This window comes from Symphalangus syndactylus, chromosome 4 (genome assembly GCF_028878055.3).
Source record: "Symphalangus syndactylus isolate Jambi chromosome 4, NHGRI_mSymSyn1-v2.1_pri, whole genome shotgun sequence".
Classification (NCBI taxonomy): Eukaryota; Metazoa; Chordata; class Mammalia; order Primates; family Hylobatidae; genus Symphalangus; species Symphalangus syndactylus.
In genome coordinates this window covers 75,474,142-75,495,194 of record NC_072426.2, presented here as the reverse complement: position 1 = coordinate 75,495,194, position 21,053 = coordinate 75,474,142, and the positions used below count along the sequence as shown (strand labels likewise).

At 37.1% G+C, this 21,053-nt stretch overlaps 1 protein-coding gene across 31 annotated transcripts in view; it reads left to right on the top strand.

The window, feature by feature from the left end:
* The window catches only part of PARD3 (par-3 family cell polarity regulator), a 712,145-nt gene that overhangs the window by 459,066 nt on the left and 232,026 nt on the right, over positions 1–21,053 (top strand). For 20 of the 31 annotated variants that reach the window (XM_063638016.1, XM_063638015.1, XM_055275119.2 and 17 more), the window contains 3 exons: positions 4,578–4,766; positions 5,522–5,692; positions 14,988–15,138. In XM_063638016.1, coding sequence (XP_063494086.1) covers positions 4,578–4,766; positions 5,522–5,692; positions 14,988–15,138 — 511 coding nt within the window. Of the gene's footprint in view, positions 1–4,577; positions 4,767–5,521; positions 5,693–14,987; positions 15,148–21,053 lie in introns of all 31 variants that reach the window. The other 11 variants (XM_055275117.2, XM_063638013.1, XM_055275113.2 and 8 more) reach the window with 1 other exon arrangement.

Below are 21,053 nucleotides of genomic sequence, written 5' to 3'. Positions count from 1 at the left end.
AGGTTTATTTATTGGTTCGCTCATCTTTCTTCAGTGAATGGCTTGTTTACATCCTTTTCCTGTTTGATGCAGACTGCTTATCTTTTTGTTATTAATTTACTAGGGATTTGTGCATTAATTTACTAGCTATTTGCTAATAACTCAGCTGGGCATGGTGGCTCTTGCTTATAATCCCAGCATATTGGGAGGCCGAGGTGGGAGGATTGCTTGAGCCTAGGAGTTTGAGACCAACATGGGCAACATAGCAAGACCCTGTCTCTACAAAAAAGAGAAAAAGTCAGGCTTGGTGGTGTGCCCTGGGGTCCCAGCTAGCTACTTGGGAGGCTGAGGGAGGAGAATCGCTTGAGTCCAGGAGTTCAAGGTTATGGAGAGCTATGATCATGCCACTGCACTCCAGCCTGGATGACAGAGCAAGACCCTGTCTTAAAAAAAAAAAAAAGATAATTCTGTAGATAAGGGCAGATCTTGAGAGAGTGATAAAACTTTTGCTGATTCACATATTTTGTTACAAAGCTGAAAATCGGCTATTGAACTCACTCCTATAATTTTATGGTCTTCTATCATTTGTGCACAGACCATGTTTCTTTTGCCTCTCTTCACAATATTTTGTACATTCTCATCCAAATTTTCGTTTGTTGCAGCTCAGAGATTACCCTTCCCATGATTGTTTTTCTGCTGCTTGACACAATCAACTCTTATTTCCTTTTTCATAGATAACACCTTTCCTGCAGATAAACTGTGGATTCAGGCCTATAGGCCAGCTCTATTCTCAATTTTTTTGGACTGTTATTTGGGGAAGAAGGAAAAAGGGGCCATGATGGTGCCCACTTGTGATTCTCTGTCTCACTGCAGATAGAAATGTACATCTTTTCTGCTGTTCTCTGGAGGGTGGGATAGTAAGTAGCTTTCACAATACCCATTCAGCAGGTTCCTTAGCAAAGGTGCCCTTTTGTTCTGGGCATTTAAAGACAACAAATGGTAATGGAGAAATGGGCAAAGGAAGAACTGACAGGCTTTATTGCTGAAAACAATCACTTGAGGTATACATGCATGTATGTGCGTGAGGGAGATGTGCTTGAGTGAAATGACTGTGCACAGATGACATGAGGAGCGAGTTAAAGAAAAAAGCTTTTTTTGCGTTTCTGTAGAAAGATCTTAATTCGAGAAACAGTGATAAGGTGCAGAATATGGATGGAATAACAAGATGATAGAAAGTTTCTACTTTACATGAGAATATGGAGATACCTATACTATCTGACTTTATAAACGTTCTCAGTAATATAGCATTTCAAATGATTTTTGAAGAGCAAAATTTTTAAAAACATTTTTCTGCCAGAGAACTAAGTTCTAAAAGCTGGCATTAATTTCTGTCTATGTCAAAAGCCAAATGAATTAATAACAGAATATCACGTGAAACGTGCAATGTTTCACGTCAATGTTCTTAGTGATAATAATGACTTAAGACTTGATAAGAAAGCTGAAAAAGATTATTCCCATTCTGCAGTTGTTATAATAAATGAAACTATCCCCTGGAGAATATGCTCTTTTTTAAAACAGGTTCAGAGTTCGGCAGTCAGAAAATATTGCAACTTGATTAAAATTTTTCTTCATATATGCAGTCAGCTCCTTATCCTGATCTTTCAAGTAGGAAAAATATGAGAATTGTGAGCCTTGGTAAAATGTTACGGAAATGTAAAACTCAGTAAACACTAAAAAGACAACTGAAGATTCAAATCAGAAAGTAACAGTTAAGAACCTTCCAGAGTTGAAGCAAGTAAGCATAGTGAATGATGAGACTTAGATGTGTCCATAGAAAGAATATTCATGTTTTCCTTTTTTTCAAATGTAGCTTTTCCAGGCTTATAAGTACTGATTGACAGAATAATTTTTTATTTCAGTAACCTCCAAATTTAAAGTCAAGGGGAACTATGGTGTGTGTTGATGTTGTTTTGTATTTTAAACATCAAAATTTATCGTACTTTATATTCTTGTAACATTTTATATTGAGGTAGTGCAGTTCATTCACACACAGTCATTATTTTGTACTCTGTAAATGTTTCAAGGGGCTGGGTACGTAAGTCCAGTACTTTGGGAAGCCAAAGTGGGCGGATTGCTTGAGCCCAGGAGTCTGAAACCAGCCTGGCCAACATGGTGAAACCCCATCTCTAAAGAAATACAAAAATTCGCCTGGTTTGATGACATGCGCCTGTAGTCTCAGCTACTCTGGAGGCTGCAGTGGGAGGATCACCTGTGCCTGGGGAGGTCAAAGGTGTAGTGAGTGGTGATTATACCACTGCATTCCAGCTTGGGTGACAGAGTGAGACTGTCTCAAAAAAACAAACAACAAAACACTTGTTTTGAGCCACATAGACCAAAATAAAAAGTGTATTGAATATTCATGTTTATAGTGCAAAGCATGTATATAAAGATACTTTTGTATCAAAGTATTTGATATATTTGATCTTTTTTTGCCCATAATACATTGGTTTTATTTGAGCTAAAATTGTTCTCTGGGAATATTTTATTTTTTTATTATTTTTTTTTTTGTTATGAGACAGAGTCTTGCTCTGTTGCCCAGGCTGGAGTGCAGTGCAGTGGTCTCCGCTCACTGCAAGCTCCACCTCTTGGGTTCACACCATTCTTCTGCCTCAGCCTCACGAGTAGCTGGGACTACAGGCACCTGCCACCACGCCCGGCTAATTTTTTGTATTTTTAGTAGCGACAGGGTTTCACCATGTTAGCCAAGATGGTCTTCATCTCCTGACCTCATGATCTGCCTGCCTCGGCCTCCCAAAGTGCTGGGATTACAGGCGTGAGCCACCGCACCCAGCCTGGGAATATTTTAAATCTAGTTTTTATAATGAGCAGGCTTAAGGCTTTATTTGGACTTTGATCATAAATGTATTTACTTTGCATAGTTAACATGACTATTACCCTGTATTTTTTCAGGTTCTTATTTTGAGTTCTTCTTTACATAAGTTTTAATTTTTTTTTAACCCATTAGCAAGTTTATTGTAATTGAAGTGTTCCTTGTCTTTAAAAACTATCAGGCCATCCTTTGAGATAGCACAAAGATGTCCCACCATAAAGTGTTAACTTTACATATTTGTAAATTAGAAACATCACATTACTGTGGGTCTAAAGATTTATAAATAGCATATTGCTTATTTTATGATGATCTAAAAAATTCACTTAAAGATAGTGTACTCTCAAAATGTATTTTATCTAATTGAGACAACTGAGATTGCATGTTTATGCCCCAAATTCCTTGCATTCCAAATTTCCTTGAATTCCAAATTCCTTGGGTTGATTTTTATTCTTATTAGGACATTTCAAAAATTTGGTAGGATGCAGTCACCTACTTTTTTTGTGTTATTGAACATTCTGTAAAAGCACAATCTGTTTAAAGTATATATTCCTACATATCTGTGTACCATTATATTTCTTATTCTTCAATTATAATTTGATAAGTCAAGCTTGAATGACTAAACAGATGCTGGAGAAATATTTCCAACGTGGGAAAAGAGGAGGAGAAATAGGTTGTAGAACTAGATGTGCCATTCAGTTTTTACATGAAGAGCCTGTGCCACATGTCTGTTCTGTGGTTGGAGCAAGAGTTTGTGCTTGAACAAGAGTCCTGGCCTTACTGATTTGGACATGACCAGTATAGAGATGGTGGAAATCTTGGTCATGGGGATTGCTGAGGAGGAGGAGCTCAGAAGGCTGAGTGCTTCCTCTTCTTGAGTGTAGCCTTTCTTAATGATAGACTGTCATCTTAATGCATTTTATTCAGTTCTACATTAAGCTTTCATTTCTTCCTCTGTTTTAAGGGAGGTGAACAATAATTTGTATCTACTAAATGTTTTTTATTTTAAAAGTCTTCCTTGTCTTCTATACTTGGTGACTATGAAGTTAAATCTTGATATATAACTAATTAAACAAGATTACCTGAATAATATTTACCAGCTATATTATGTATGCTACAATATTGTGGAAAAGTTTTCTGTGATGTTGTATATCTCTACTTTGTCTCACAGATGTTGACGTTAGAATTCTTTAGAGGCTCTCTGAACCCAGATACCTTTTTCCTGCTGATTTTGTATGATCAGGATTTGTTATTTTTTTGTGAATAAACACCATTAGTGAACATTAAATATATTGATAGCTTCAGAATTTCCTCATAAAAAGGGAGATAAATGAATTATATTTATTTATTTTTACTCCTGTTGTTACTGTTTTTCTTGTCGTTTAGAATATATAATTAGACCAAAAAAATCCCGAACTCTAGAAATCTACTAGTCTTTAGTCCTTCCACTACATTTTCCCTCTATCTTTCTCAAATCTGATTTAAGTTTTGTTCAATATTGAATAATTGCTACATAAAAATATTAACAGCTGGTTCCAGGAATCTTCTGGAGTGGGTGCAGATGTAGTGTTTTCATGAATCTTGCTCTGGAACCTTGGTGGAAATATTTTGCCTCTTGTGATTAAGGAACTGCTCATTAGCAGTCTTTAAAAATAACTTTGAGAAAGAAACATTGGAATATAATGTGCTGTGCAATTTTGTTCCCTATTAGAAAGCAGAAGATGAGGATATTGTTCTCACACCTGATGGCACCAGGGAATTTCTGACGTTTGAAGTCCCACTTAATGATTCAGGATCTGCCGGCCTTGGTGTCAGTGTCAAAGGTACCCGGTCAAAAGAGAACCACGCAGATTTGGGAATCTTTGTCAAGTCCATTATTAATGGAGGAGCAGCATCTAAAGTGAGTGTCAACTTTACCATGCGTATGCCTATTAATAAAAATTTTAATTTCAACCCTGTTCCTATTTTGAAAACATATACAGTTAACAGAAGTTTTCTCATTTCTTCATAGTACCCACATTCACAATCAAACAACTAGGAGATAGCTCAGTGATGTGTCATGTGGGGATGGAGTCCATAACTTCAACCCTTCATTTTTTCTCTCACAGAACATACAACCCATTGGCATGCTAGTTAAATGAAGTTAATCTGTGCAAAGACTTGGCATAGGTCCTGGCACAGAATGGGCGTATAGTAGACTTTAATCTTTCCCCTCCCCTCCCTTGTTTGTGGGTCACTTACTCTATTTCTCAGCCTAGAGAAAATTTCCTGGCCATTTGTTAAGGGGACAGTTCTCTGCAACTGTCTAATAGCCTTGAGCTTTTACATGTCTTGGTTTCTAAATAACCTCTATGGGTGTTTCTGGAAGCAAGAAAGTAATCACTTTGTGTCCTTTGAATTAGTATGCTATTTTGGTAAACAGATTATGATAATGACTTGATTTACAAATGTATAAATGATTGAAATAGACACAGGCTACAATAGCTGCTTAGACGTTATTATGCCAGTGTTCAATTGGGCATAATCCATTAGGATTAAAGCTCCCCACTTTTTTTTTTTTGCTTTGTTTTTATTTTATTTATTAACTAAAGGAAAAGCTACTTCTTTTATAGCAGTCTATTTAATAGCACTTATTTTTACCTGTTTTCTTCCCAGGATGGAAGGCTTCGGGTGAATGATCAACTGATAGCAGTAAATGGAGAATCCCTGTTGGGCAAGACAAACCAAGATGCCATGGAAACCCTAAGAAGGTCTATGTCTACTGAAGGCAATAAACGAGGAATGATCCAGCTTATTGTTGCAAGGAGAATAAGCAAGTGCAATGAGGTAAGAAATGCAAAATGCGCTAGCATCTAAAATTGTAAAAAAACGACATTTCTGTCCTAATTTTAGGCAAAGGGTATTAGATTCCAGGACCTTACATCAAAAGACCGTAAATTATCTTTGCTTATTGTAGTTTTATTATTTTGTAGGTGGATTGTGATTTGTGTTCTTAATTCTTGTGATCAACATATTCCTAAGTGGATATTAATACTCCTGTTGCCAACTCAGCAGGAAACACTGGGATCTCAAAAGCCCCTTTAGCTGATTTTTTTTTGAAATCTGTGTCACATCTTCCTTCTCAGAGCCAACAGTTTCTCTTCTAGTTGGCAGAGTTATACCTGGGAGGTGAATCATGCAGAGAAACAGTTGCTTATTCATTTGTTTATCTAAAATGGGATGCCTCTTACAAAGCCCCTAGTAGGGAACAGTCTTTCTTTCCCTGTCCTTTCTTTTTTTTTTTTTTTTTGAGACAGGATCTCACTGTGTTGACCACACAGGAGTTCAGTGTTGTGGTCACAGCTCACTGCAGCCTCCATCTTCTGGGCTCAAGTGATCCTCCTGCCTCAGTCTGCCAAAGTCCTGGGATTACAGGCACGCGCCATAGCACCCGGCTCATGGTCTGGCTTTCTTAGATGATGGTGTTCTCTTGTGAGATTATCAATAGTGTATACCTCCTTCTCTTCAGTCCCCATTTTCTCTTTCTCTGTGGGATTGAGTCTGTTCTCTTTGAATGCCTCCTTTTTCAGTGATCTGTATTGTATTATACTCTGCTTGTTCTAAATGTATGTTGCAGTTTGGAATTAGGAGTGAGGAGGACACGGGGCATCCTCTCTTGAAGGGTAGGATCATCTATTTTCCCAAATATGGAAAAATATACTTTGTTGTATAGAAACATACTTTGTTGTATAATAGGACATTTGAAAGTTAAAAATAAATTATATGTAGACTTGATAATATTGGAGCTTGAAAAAAGCTAAATTTCCTGGATTCATTATAAATTATGTGCCATCTGTAGAAAATAAGTCAGACTTGCCCATGTGCAAAATGAGCTGTTGAAAATGTGAAGTTTTTCTTAAATCAATGTTCAGATTCCCACATTTTAAGATCAACTAAGATAAAATGATTAGCAAATAATAGAAACTGGAAATTTTACCTAAATTGTTTAAGTGTTTTTCTTAATTTTTAAACTTCTGTTTAATAAACATATAAAGCAAACTTCAGGTTGCAGTGACCACTCATCTGAACCTATGATACAAGCATATTTTACCAAGAAAATACACTCTCGAGCTCAGTTAGTAGTCAATATAGAGGTGACATATTCTGAAAGATCACTGACCACTGAATTATTATTTTTATTTGCTAAATGTAGAATGAGTTAACAGTAATCAACAAAATGAATTTTGATATCAAGAGAACAACATAACCTTAACTAAAAAATCTCAGAATGGAGAAGAGTGGGACATAAAAACATTAATTTATGTAAGGTAAATATAAAAGCTAATCCCTCCAGTAGGATACTGGACTGATATTTTTTTCTCTCTTCCCTCCGTCCTGGACTGATTGAATAATAGTTTTTACTCATTGCGAAATCATTAGCTGATCTTTTAACTTAAGTCCCACAAAGCAGTATATAAAAATGTCTCAACTGTAAGTTTACAAAACATATCATTCTCTTTTAGGCCTTTTTCTTTTGGCCACCTGAATACTTTCCCATTCCACAGGACAGTTTTCATTCCACAGATATTTATTGAGCATCTTATGTGTATCAGAAAATGTGTTAGATCCTGAGGACATAGCAGTGAATAAGACAGATGGCATGCATTCTACTGGACAACATATCACCTTAGTCTTTTAGAGACCAATTAAAATTTTTAACACCTTCTCAACATTTTCCTTCACAGAAAACATTGAATGCTATAGGAGGACTTGAAATGCAGAAATGAACTGAAGATCAGTGTTCTGTTTTTATCTGATTCAGATTATTCCCTGTTGTTCCCCCCAAACAGTGACAAAGTAAACGTGTACCAGCCTGAAAATGTTTTGATAAAAGCACTGATTTTATTCCCTCTTGTCCTGTAAGAGACATGAAATTGGAATCACCCTGAAATATCTCTGTGTCTTATTCACTTCTCCATATGAATTTTTGTGAATGAATATGATTTAAGTAAGGAAACAGCTGCAATAGACAGTAATAGATGCAATATTCAATATTCCTTATGGTATCATTTTCATACATTGCTGGTTATTACTGTTTCTTAGGACAGCATAAGTTTATAAAGCAATTATATCAAAAAAATCTTATGAGTGCTGTGCTATCTTTGTAATACTAGCAAGAACCCTTTTGTACTGATAGGGTTTAACTAAAGAATTACATGAAGACAGAACATGTCAATTTAGCTTCCAATAAGGCATAAGACATGATTTTTCTGCTGTTGTACTTATGCATTACCTTTGGAAAACTTTCTCCTTTGCACACTGGGAGGGTATGTGTAAATTATGTTACAGTAAATATTGATATAAGCATAGGGCATCATGCTGTCCTGAACAAATCTCAAGCCAAAATAATGTGCTGAGTTTTCTTTCTAGGTCTTTTAATCAGCTGTATAGTCCAATCCTTGCCAATCAGAAAAATGTATTTTGCTATCTCATATTTGCATATTTAATTTCTAGTTAGAGAAGGTGAGATTGTGTAAAAGAAAATCTTTTGTTCTTTGTCACATTTTTCTTTCTCTTATACATGGAAGTGCTATGTATTATCTTAATATGTCTTCTTTATTTTTCATTTTTGTAGAGACAGGGTCTTGCTATGTTGTCCAGGCTGTTCTCCAACTCCTGTCCTCAGCCTGCCAAAGTGCTGAGATTTCAGGCATGAGCCACCTCACCTGGTCCAATATGTTTTCTTTAAATTTATTTGTCAGCCCCCTTCACTAGGTATTATGGTAAAGCCCTGTATTTCCCTAACATTATTCCCGACAGGGCACATTGGAGACATTCTCTGGGAGCTATTTCTTAGCCTATTTTCCTTAGCCTTTCAGGAATCTGCAGGCACTATTCTCATTCTCAAAGTGTCTCCTATCTACTCTCTCTAGTTTTCTGCTACCGTACTCTGGGTCTTCTCTAAGGATTCCTCTTTTCTGCCTGTTCTTTCATTGTTCCTGTCTCTCAAAGTTCCTCTGGGTCTGCTTTTTTTTTTTTTTTTTTTTTTTGAGATGGAGTGTCGCTCTGTCGCCCCAGGCTGGAGTGCAGTGGCGCGATCTCAGCTCACTGCAACCTCCGCCTCGCGGGTTCAAGCGATTCTCCAGCCTCAGTCTCCTGAGTAGCTGAGATTACAGGTGTGCACCATGCCCAGCTAATTTTTTGTATTTTTGGTAGAGATGGGGTTTCACCATGTTGGTCAGGCTGGTCTCAAACTCCTGACCTTGTAATCTGCCCACATTGGCCTCCCAAAGTGCTGGGATTACAGGCGTGAACCACTGCGCCCCACCAGGTCTGTTTGTTTTTACTCTGCTCATGCTCCCTAGCTGATCTCTACTCCCTTGCCGCCTGAAACCACTTGTTAGGATGAATATCATCATCCTCTTTCCAGCTCACAACTCCACTCTGGCACCAGATCCTTCTGTCCACCTGCCTAGGGAAATATTTCCTGGCATGTCTTATGGGCACCTAATTCACAAGGCACCACATTCTTTCTGTTGTAGAAGGCAGAGATCTGGGGTCACCCTTGACCTCTCAAATGCTGTCACTATGCCTGTTGCCTGTTGCTTCTACCTCTAGAATTTCCCTCTTTTCTTTTTTGGAGACAGAGTCTTGCTCTCTGGCTCTGTCCCCTAGGCTAGAGTGCAGTGGTGTAGTCTCAGCTCACTGTAGCCTTGACTTCCCATGCTCGAGCAATCCTGCCACCTGTCTCCCTAGTAGCTGGGACCACAGGCATGCACCACCACACTCAACTAATTTTTTCTTTAAAGATGGGATCTCACTATGTTGCCCAGGTTGGTTTTAAACTCCTGGACTCAAGTAATCCTTTGGCCTCAGCTTCCTAAAGTGCTGGAATTATACCTGTGAGCCACTGCACCTGGCCTAGAATCTCTCTTCCTTCAGCCGCTCCCCTCTCTCCCCTCTCCCACTGCCTGAGTTCAGACCTCTTCCTCTCACCAGGCTCACTGCTGCAGCTCCCTGAGGGGTTTCTCTGCAATCAGGCTTTCTCCCTCAATCCATTCTCTGCACTGCAGTCAGGCAAATTTTTTTACAAAACACATTGATCATGTCAGTCCCTGCTGAAATCCCTTCAGAGGCTTTCCACATCTCCAGGATCAACCAGTCTCCATCATGGGGCCCACTGGGACATGCCTGATTGTCATTGGTGCCCTACAGCCCCTGCAGCACCTCTGCTCTAGCTACTCAGTGTTTCTGGTATTTTCTCAGACATGGGATGCTCTTTTACACCTCTAGGTCTTCCACTTGAGTCTATCTGCCCCTCATCCTAGCAAAGACTTACACAGTCTTTCATTTTCCATTTTCTCTTCCAAAGTATTTTCATAGCCCTGTGTACTCCCCTTCACCCAGCAGCTGTCACACTATCGTGGTTTCCTCTTTGATTTTCTTTTGCTGGAATTGTGGATTCTGAGACTGCCAGGTGCCCGCCACTACGCCCAGCTAATTTTTTGTATTTTTTAGTAGAGACGGGGTTTCACCGTGTTAGCCAGGGACTGCAGGTACCCGCTACCATCTGGCTTTTTTTTTTTTTTTTTTTTTTTTTAAAGAAAAAGAGGTCTTGTTAGTATTAGAAACTGAAATTCCAAAGTCACCCTCAGACAAGTCAAACACAATGATTTTGGTGTCAGTAATTTTTATTTCCTTTGCTTTCCTTCTTTCCATAGATCTAATGGTTTTACCTAACTACACTTAAAAACATTGTATAAGCAATCATTGTTTGTTTTCTTTTTTCTTGCTTCAAAGAAAAAGAGATGGCTTCCCATTGTTTAAAGCCCTTAAAGGATTGTTTCACTTTTTTAGAGAAAAACTGAGTCCCGGCGTTCTTTTCCATTGTTTCAGTTTTGGAATACACAAAATAAGAAGAGAAAAATTGTTTTCACTTACCCCAAAGGACACATTTGTTGAAGACTTTTAAACGAGACTGGAGGGGAATGGAAGTAAATGCCAGGCATCATTCCTTGAGTGTTGAAAATAGCCTCTATATGAGAATTATGCTGATTTTTAAATATTTTAAGGACATTAATATTTGTAGAAATTACTATAATTTAACATAGCTTCCAGGCATTTTATTATATCCATGTTAGAAGTGATTTTATGTAAAGCTTTTTCTTAGTGCCAGTAGAGAGTATCGCCAGGTGAGCTTTCTGTCTTAGACCTCATATTGGGGGATTTAGTCATCAAGGACTTCTTTAAAATGAGTTTTTTCTCTAGGCTTAATCCTCTTAGAATGAGAAAGGTGTATTAGAATAGGAAAGGGGCCTAAGGTATCATTTATGAATCTCTTCTTTTTCTGTATTAAGAAATAAATGCAAAGAGGTCAAATGATTTGCTTTAATGGCTGCAAGGCCAACATAGGTGGCAAAGTAATTTAGAAGCAAAATGTCTGTTTCTCTTACACAGGTGAGTGGATCTAATTGACTGCGATTGTGTTGTTCAGGCACTTTATATCCCAGTTGCGTTGGGAAGTAGTGTACAATAAAAGCATGGGCTTTACAATCTGATGTAATCGCTGAAATTCTGGTTCTGCCATGTGCTGACTTGAGGAGCCCACCTCACATTTCTGATTCTTGCCATTGCCCTCATGGGGATGTGAAGGAAAATAAATGTGGTCCTGTTTGAAAAGAGAATGTGGAACTGTACTCTAAATCTTCCTTCACTCTCCTCCAAAACTAAAATCTGTCTTTTCATTAGTTGCTTTATGTTCACCTGTCCTCTGGAAGCTAATATTTTCCAGAATGTATATTTGTAATCTAGGTTAAATGTCTTTTAATTTCAACATTATTCTGTGTCCTTGTTTTTAACAGCCTATTTCCACATAATGTAGTGTGTTTTAAGGAAAATATGACTCACTCACTTTTAGGAATGAATTTATTAATCTAATTATTCCACCAGTGCCTGCTCTACGCTAGGCGTTGGGGATAAAATACAATATGCTAAAAAAAAAACCCTGAAATATTGAATAATATCTTGCCAATCACCAGTGAGAATCCAGTTTTAGGTTTGTTGAAGGGGGTTAAGGCCATTCCAATACGAACTTCTCAGTGTTTGTAGTGGAGATGGTGGGATACATTTTCTTGAAGTGAAAGACACTATTTGACTTGCTAATGCATACTCACAACAAACGGAGATTTTATTAAACCTCACAGATAAATTCACATGACTTTTCATTATTCACTTAGCTTATTATTTCCTTTGGGATAGTGACCACAACATGAAATAAAGGCCTGTTCAAAGAGTTAAAAATAAGATTTTTTTTTGCCCTGTGGTAATATATTTCCAAGTTACTGTAGCAAAAGACTGTATCACTTTACACTCCTACGAGTGTGAGTTATCTTGCTGCAACCTAAAGCTGTTTTTGTTCTTTAATAAGTAGAACGACTTTCCTTGGGATGGAACTGAGGGGCTAAACAGCCACTACTACAGGGGACTGTATTTAGTTGGAGTCAAGAAAATTTTTGCACATTAAACCACAAATAGACAACAAAATGAAAATCGCAGTTGTGCTTACTTTAGTTTCTTCTTCTAATGAAGCTTAATTCCCGCCCCACCCCCCCCCCCCACCAAGATGGAATCTCTCTCTGTTGCCCAGGCTGGAGTGCAGTGGCGTGATCTCGGCTCACTGCAACCTCTGTCTCCTGGGTTCAAGCAATTCTCTGCCTCAGCCTCCCAAGTAGCTGAGATTACAGGTGCCCCGCCACCACGCCTGGCTAATTTTTCTATTTTTAGTATATTCAGTGTTTCACCATATTGGTCAGGCTGGTCTTGAACTCCTGACCTCGTGATCCACCTGCATCGGCCTTCCAAAGTGCTGGGATTACAGGCGTGAGCCACTACACCCAACCAAAGCTTACTTTTAATAAGATTTTAATATAAGGAGCCTGCAAGGGCGTGAGAGCAGCCGGGGGAGCAGAGGCCAGCCGTTCTCCCAGGACCACTGAGGTTACCTCTCTTCCTCAGTTTCGCTGGTGCCCCCTCTGACACATTTCTATTTCCTAAGCTGGTGTTCTTGCAACAACAAGAAATCATCAAAAGATTTAAAACAAAACTGTAACCCCAGTTTTTTTTAAAAGAAATTAAAAGCCATTGTATCTTCTGTTAAATATTTATGTAGTCAACTATTGATGTCTTCATTTAAATCTGTCTTTTGAGATGTAAATTAAACATGGGTAGAGAGGTAGGGGAGGTGGAGAATCTTTCCTATGAAAATGTTCAAGTGCTTGGTTTTTTTCTGAACTGTTTTTTTTTTTCTTACTGTTTTTCTCTAGAAAACCTGCATGTACTACCTTTTAGTGGAATTTTTATTTGGCTTTATAAAATTTTAAAATAGCCTTTTGGGATATTTAGGGATTTCTCAAGAAGTTTTATAAAGGTTTTATCATGTAGAAAATTGCAGCATTATACAGTTCAATTAAATACATTTTTCAGGCGAGCTTGAGGATATGTTGTCTGTCTTTTGATAAGTTGTTATATAGTAAGCAGGATTTGTTTATAGAGTCTTGTATAGCAAATCTTTATGTAGGTATACTTTTTAGTGTGTGTGTTAATTTAAAAACCATGCTTGTTCTTACTGGTATAGGATATTCTTTTTATTAGCTTTTTTTTTCTTTTACTTTCCCAGAGTCTCTTGGAATTTAGATGTTACATTTTTTTAGAAACTGTTCTTTTATTTCTTTACATCAGAGACCTTGAATATTTAATTTACTTTTCAGTAAAGCTGTCAGTTGTAATCTACAATTAAAAAAAAAAAACCTAATAAAACAAATCCTCATTTCACAATTTAAACCTTATTGAGCCTAATTCACTAGAGCTGCAAGTTTATTATTCTCCTGCAGTTTGACGTGCCTCCAATTGTAATTGTGTTGACCCTTCAATGCATTAAATCTCCCCAGTGCTTATCAAACTGGGAGAGATAAGTCTACAATTCGGAACTTCATTAAATATCTCATTTATATTAAACAGATGATAGCTTCTAACAGAAATAATAATTTGTTCAGCTGAAGGAAGTGCGACAGTTGTGGTTTCCTGTGTGAGAGGAGCGCCTTCTCTCTCGCTGTGCTGTGTGATGCTGCCCTCCTGCCCACTCCCCCACATTGGCCCTCCCTGTCTGTCTAACACCAAAGCATCATGAGATACCAGTCCTTGTGGTGAACCTCACAGTCTGCGTCGTGAGGATTGTAGTTAAATGTACTTTGTTCTTCATTAAAACAGATTTGTTTGAAGGCCTTACTAAGATGAATTTTTTACTTATATTATTTTTATGTAAAATATGACTTATTAGACACAGCTAGCTGTTTTAAGAAATGCCCGATACCATTTTAATGTATTGTCATCAAAACTGACATACATTCATTGCTTATTTATTAGATTGTATATGTTTTTGAAGTCCTCCTATCTTTGTGTGCTTTATTAGAATATTTGGTCCTGATTTGCATATTGTTCTGTACACTACTAAAGTGATTATTGCAGCTACTATCTTGTACTTAAACATTACAGTAAAGATAATACCATGATTATTCTTAATTTCTAGTAGGAGGAATTTAAAATCAGTGTGTTGTTCAAGACACCTGAGCTGATAGAGTCTTTAGGTCTTGTAGAGTAGGTAATAATTCCACCAGCACACATGGAAAAATGTGTGCTAATTGTTAGATGTATTTACATACCATAAGTATAAGACCTATAGCTAAATTGCAGCTTCCATTCTGATCAAGCGTGCCTTTTATAGAGTAACATCTAGTAAAGAATTCTGAATTACACTGTAACTTAAATTGACTTAAACAGACACTAACAGTCAAATTGGAAAAATAAACAACAAGCTCTGATTTTAAAAAAGCCTTAAATATACATATTTTTCCTCCAGTGGTTGAAATCTGACAGAACTTCATGGGAGGCATGGTATAAAGTGGCACAGAAAGTTGGTCATTAGGCAGAGCTGTCATCACAAATTATTTTGGTACAGGGTGAAAAGTTCTAGTTCATTTGGTACCCAGTTGGATACAGGCCTTGGGCAAGTTGTTATAATTCTCCCATGCTGCTAATGGGCCTCCAGGTACTGATTTTTCTTTGCCCCATGCCTGTTACTCTGTAGCTGAAGTCACCTGGGAGCCCCCCTGGACCTGAGCTGCCCATTGAAACAGCGTTGGATGATAGAGAACGAAGAATTTCCCATTCCCTCTACAGTGGGATTGAGGGGCTTGATGAATCACCCAGCAGAAATGCTGCCCTCAGTAGAATAATGGGTGAGTCAGGTAAAACTCTGTTTATCACATCTTATTTTGATGCTTTCACTGGTTTACTGAGAGGTTATTGGTGTAATATTAATGTAATATTAGTGTAATATTAATGTAAATAAAAATATTAATGTTTTCAAGACAAAAGAGAATAGGTTTATTAAAATCATTCAGGAAGTGTTCATGTGAAGAGGTAAATCAATCCATTGATTTAAGTGACTTTTAGATCCTGTAACATGAGGAAGGAACCAAAAAGAAAGGGATCATATGGAAATGTTTTCTAGTGATCAAGATATTCTTTACTTACTTGAGATAATATGTGAAGCTATGTTTAAAAAGAAATCAAAATTTAATGGCTTGTGGCAAAAAGGATTCAAAAGTTACATATCATTCACAGTGGCACTGCCTGGAGGGGGGAGAAAAAATATTTATATACAGATATATGCACACATATGTAAAATATTCACATGTATCTGGTTTGTATTTAATAGGATGTTACTGTATTTTAATTGTATTTTACTTTTCTGAAGCCTTAGTTTTAAAATCGTGAAACTAGTCTTCTGCATCCTTTGTTTGGATTCAGTACCATCCTATCTGCATGGCCCCCAGTGGGTAATGAGGTTATTTGCACTTGCTTTGCAGCAGTTCAGCTTTCTACTAACAGATCCAGTTAATAAAGACTTGCTTTGCCAGAGGAGTGGTTGGATTTACTGAGTTGCTCATCTTGCGATTAGCTTGTGAGAGTTTTCTAATTTAAAACACAAGAAGCCATTTTGATTAAAATAACACCTGACATAAAACACTTTTATTACTGGTATATTTTGCAAGGCTTTCATTTAAAGTAAAACCCTAAATTTAACTCCATTTTTAGTACGTTTAATGCAGATTTAATACAATTCAAGTTTCCATTATGGAGCTTCATTGAAACAGTAATTTATTCGTCAGTGGGTGTTTATGGGAAGCCTGCTATTGGCAAGACATTGTGTATATACTTTTGCTGCAGATACAAAGATGAGTAAGAAGCAATCTCTGCCTTCAAAGAACTTTCTACTGGGCATGATCAAAAACATACATAAACATGTCTAGTAGAATTGTCTGTTTTTCTTCCTCTAATCTCTCTAGCCTTCTAGTTTAGAAAAATTGCTGAATATGTAATTTCTTATCTTGTTACATGTGGAACTTAGACAAGCCAGCTTTCTGGTTTTACTTTGTCAACATTTTTCTTTTTACATGCTTGGCCTAAGTGAATGTCAGGGAAGAGTGCCACACCTGTTGGGTTGAACACCTGTCAGGTGAAAGGCTTTGTACATAGTTTATCACTTTTAAATCTTTCCTTGTTACTTACCACTCTCTTCACTGCTGTTGGATTTTCCGTACTTTCTTGGCTTTGGTATAAATCTTTATCTTTGTTAAATTATCTTTTTATTGATGAAATTTCAATCCCCTTGAGAGAGAGAGTGTGCATGTGTCCCTAGATATGTGTGCACACAAAGTGATATGCTGTAATTTCCCCTTTATTATAGGAACATAGGACTTGCCATACTGAATCAGACCATTGGTCCACCAGTTCCTGTAACCTGCATCCTGCCTCCAATCCCTGATGCTTCAGAGGAAGGCGAAAAACTAAAACTAAAACTCAAACCAAAAAAATCCCTAAATTCAGCTAGTAACCTTTTGAAATGCTGTATATATGAGTTGAAGAGTCATTCATTTTCTTCCTAGTCTGTTGCCCTGATTTTGTTAGCTACAGCTTCATTAGTCCTCTTTGGTTTGCATTACAGTTGACATTGTTTCCTCTTCCTTCTGCTAGATATGTACTGAACTCTTAAAACTCCAGATGCTTCCCCAGGGCAGTAACTTCTCTCCCAGTTCTGTGTTTTGTGATGTGTATGCCCTTTTACCACTTTGGGCTGGGGGTGACAGATGCATTACTATTTAAGGGTAGGCTAAATTGATGTTTTTATGATTTGGATATTTTCTTAAGATAATTTTTTACAATTGTACCGGAAACTAGGGATTCTAAATAGTTTTACCCTGACAAGTGTATATGCATATTTTGATTCATCTTGTGTTTTGCAAATTTGAAAATTCCTCACTCTTTGTCAGTCCTTATTCTAGTATCATTGGCCGTAAGAATCAAATACGATTTGTGAAATTAGTTACCACTTAAAGTTAGACATCCTGTTCAAGATGTTACCTTGCAACAGAATGCCCAAACAAGGCATTAGGAGAGGTATGGGACAAAAAAATTAAGAAGCTTGACAAATCACACAGTTTCTGAACCAAAATTTGGATTTATGTTTTTCTGAGTCATGAATTCCATAGTTCCAAAGACATCAGGACATTGGATTTCCATTCACCTAAACCAATAACAACAGTGTTTATTGATTTGCACAGTATCTAGGCGCATGGAAATTCCTCAGATTGTTTGGTTAATGATTGTCTTCTATATGTTTGGAATCACTCCTCTGTAGACATTAGTGGAGGTTGAGGTATTTACTTCATGATCTGCTATGATACAAAAGGAACTTTGTACTGAAATTCTGGCTGATTACCTTAGGGAGTTATTAATTTTATGTTAACAGGTTGAATTTTCATATGGAGTAATCCCCTATATAGGACTCTAGGCTAAACAGAGCTTTGAGGCTTTGTGATGCATTCCTATGTGAACACATCCCTGGAGAAAGGCTTTTAAAAGATACACCCCAAAAGGAAGAGCCTTTAGAGTTGGAAGGATGTCAGATGTCATCAGTCACACTTTCTCACTTAACAGATGAAGGAACTAAGTCCTGATATCCCATGATGTTTTTTGTTTTACTTTGTTTTTGGCTATTTCCTTTTTCTAAAAATAGCCCTCTCTGGGGAATGCTGAGATCTTCATTCTTTATTATTATCAATTTATAATTATCTACATCTGTAAGCAGTTATTCGAAAGTCTCCAGATCTTATTCTATCCTGGCACCCATGGTGACTAAAAAAATCAAAGACGTTAAATCTTTGAAAACAGCCTTCAAACCACATACTCCAACCAACTTACCTTATATGTGGGGGAGTTATGGAGCAAATACATTAATTAACTTGACAGAAGTTGCACGCTTTCTGTACTTCTGAACCAAAATTTGGATGCATGTTTTTCTTTATCAGGAGTCACACCTGATTAGGATTTCCTTAGCTTTTGTTGGGGTCAGCCAGGATTGTGACCAAAGGCAAGATTTCTCTAACTGTCATCTCTGTTGACAGAATTTCCACAATCATGGATTTTGTAATAGTCCTGGACATTCGTCAGAAAGTAACCTGTAGTGGGGCTGCCTACATAGGATTCTTCCTTTGAAAAGCCTTAAACATTTTTCTAATGGTTGGTCTCTCTTAACTAACAATAAAAAACAGCAACAAGGCAGCTGGGCGCAGTGGCTTATGCCTGTAATCCCAGCACTTTGGGAGGCCCAGGCAGATGGATCATCTGAGGTCAGGAGTTCAAGACCAGCCTGGCCAACATGTAAAACCCTGTCTCTATGAAAAATACAAAAATTAGCCGGATGTGGTGGTGCACACCCATAGTCCCACCTACTGGGGAGACTGAGGCAGGAGACTCACTTAAACCCAAGAGGCAGAGCTTGCATTAAGCTGAAATCACACCACAGCACTCCAGCCTGGGCAACAGAGTGAGAGTCCATATCAAAAACAAACAAACAAACAAAAAACCAGCAACAAGGATAATTGGCATAACTAATTTAACCAGCACATCCATTTTGTAAAAGACATCACACATTGTCATTTGTAAGCCTGGGACTTTAACTATTTCTCAACTTTTTTAGCTGAATAATTTTTCTTTTTAAAAGAAAACTGAAATCTGTTGTATCCATTTTAGAATTTATCTCAGTAGTTTGTATATTCATATATATGTGGTGAGTTTAAGAAGACATATTTAGAACATTTTTATCTTGTTAGCAATCTGACATGGAAAAATGGAACATTAATGTTTTTATTGTGAGTCATGTCACTGGCACAGTTTTCCTCTAGTATCATGTGTGGTGTTATCTTCTATGTAAATTTGCCAATGAATAAATGTTTAGTAAACAAACATTTTGTATTTCATTGTTTCACGCCTCTACAAGATACTGACTAGTTTACTTAGTTTGTAGGTCACTAGTTAACTAGTTGAAGAAAGAGGAAAGTTTACCTATCAAAGATAAATTGAAGCCTTCTCAAGTCATAGAAGGTTTCACATTTATGATGTGCCAACTACTAGGAAACATAATTAAGTGATCATTGTATTGTCTAGGTGGAGCTTAGTAGAATATGTAGTTAACTTTTTAGCTGTCCATTACCCTGGTATAATCTTGGAGCCATAACCCAAAACTATATTCCTGGCAAGCATGTTAAGAAGTGGAAAGTATGGGTTTTCAAATCTTGTGAAATATTAGCCTTTGAAATCATGGGTGAGAAAAATAATGCTAAATTATTTTCTTACTATGAGGAAGATTTCTTGCCATTTATCTATGTATACAATATTGTATCACAACAGTTAAGGTATAATATTTCTACTCAGAACAACAGATTACAAAAAAAATCATATTCACCTTTCAGTGTTCCATATTGCTTATTAGGCCATCTCTCAGAATATATTGCGTAAAACCAGAAGTTTTAGTTTTGTGTTTAAGAATGAATGCACTATGATTATACTGTAATATTTCCTTTTAATAAATTATGCCCGTGTGAGGATTTGGTATTTAATATTGTGACATGCCTCGTCAGTGGTGAGTTGTCCATTGGGGTAACTGGTTTTATAATTCTATATACTTTGAAGAAAAAAAGTATGTCTTGAGAAGGAAACATTTCTTTGGCTAATAGTGCTAGAAAGTCCCACCTTATTGATGAATGATACTTTTGCTGAACAGGTTTCTATCCTAATATTCTAACACTGTATTAGAAATAAATGAGTAATTTGAATTCAGGTAAGGGAAATGGCTAAGTATTACATTTGATTTACATTTTTATCATTAGCATTTATATAAGCTGTTAATTTTCATAGTTTGTCAAAATGGGTGCATTTGAAATCAAAGTAGAAAGTTTTTCTTGGTAACATGCTGAGAAGAGGTTTCAGTGAACTTACAGTATTACCACAATAGTGTAGTTGATCTTAAATGAGGAATGCAATTGAAATCCCTGGCAAGTTTACTTTTTGCGGATTATCCTGAAAAGATGTAGCAATTTAAATAAATTTTGCTCCTTTGCTGAAATGTCTAGAACAATACAATACAGACTTTTTAAAATCCTTCACGCTTGTGTATGCCATCCCAACATCCTCAGTTATGGCCTGAAAAACCTCTGGCCACTCAGATCCTAATTTTTTGCATCAAGATCACTCAAGTTATCTCTCCTTTTCTAGGCTTTGTTTCTGGTGATACTCATCTTTTAAGTGTCACCTGACTGCATAATGGGCTTTTCTCCATCATGCATTTAGTAATGATGTTGCTGATATCTAAAATAAATATCATCATTTCTTCTGGCAGAAAAGATCATATTGACTATTTAAAACCTAATTCTGATGTTAACTTTTGCCAAGATTTCCAGCACTTCCTACCCCCAGTAACCCAGGCAATTACAACACAAGTGAATGGCTTTGGGCTCATCTCTACACTACCATACAATTATCACTGCTTGTAATTCTTTCTCCTTCACTAGGGCATATGTCCTTTAAGGACAGAGACTGTGTCTTGCAGTACCTGCTCTGCAGCAGTTGCTCAATGAATGAATGAATAACCAATGCGAGTTAGTGGGGCTTCTTTGTAAATTTACCGATAATTTTTCAAAGGACATTCACAGTTTAGAATGCGTCTAGCATTTTCACATTAGAAGACATTTGAGAGACTATCTTTGGCTTTAGGAAACTTAAAACCAGAAAAATTGCATCCATTGCCCTG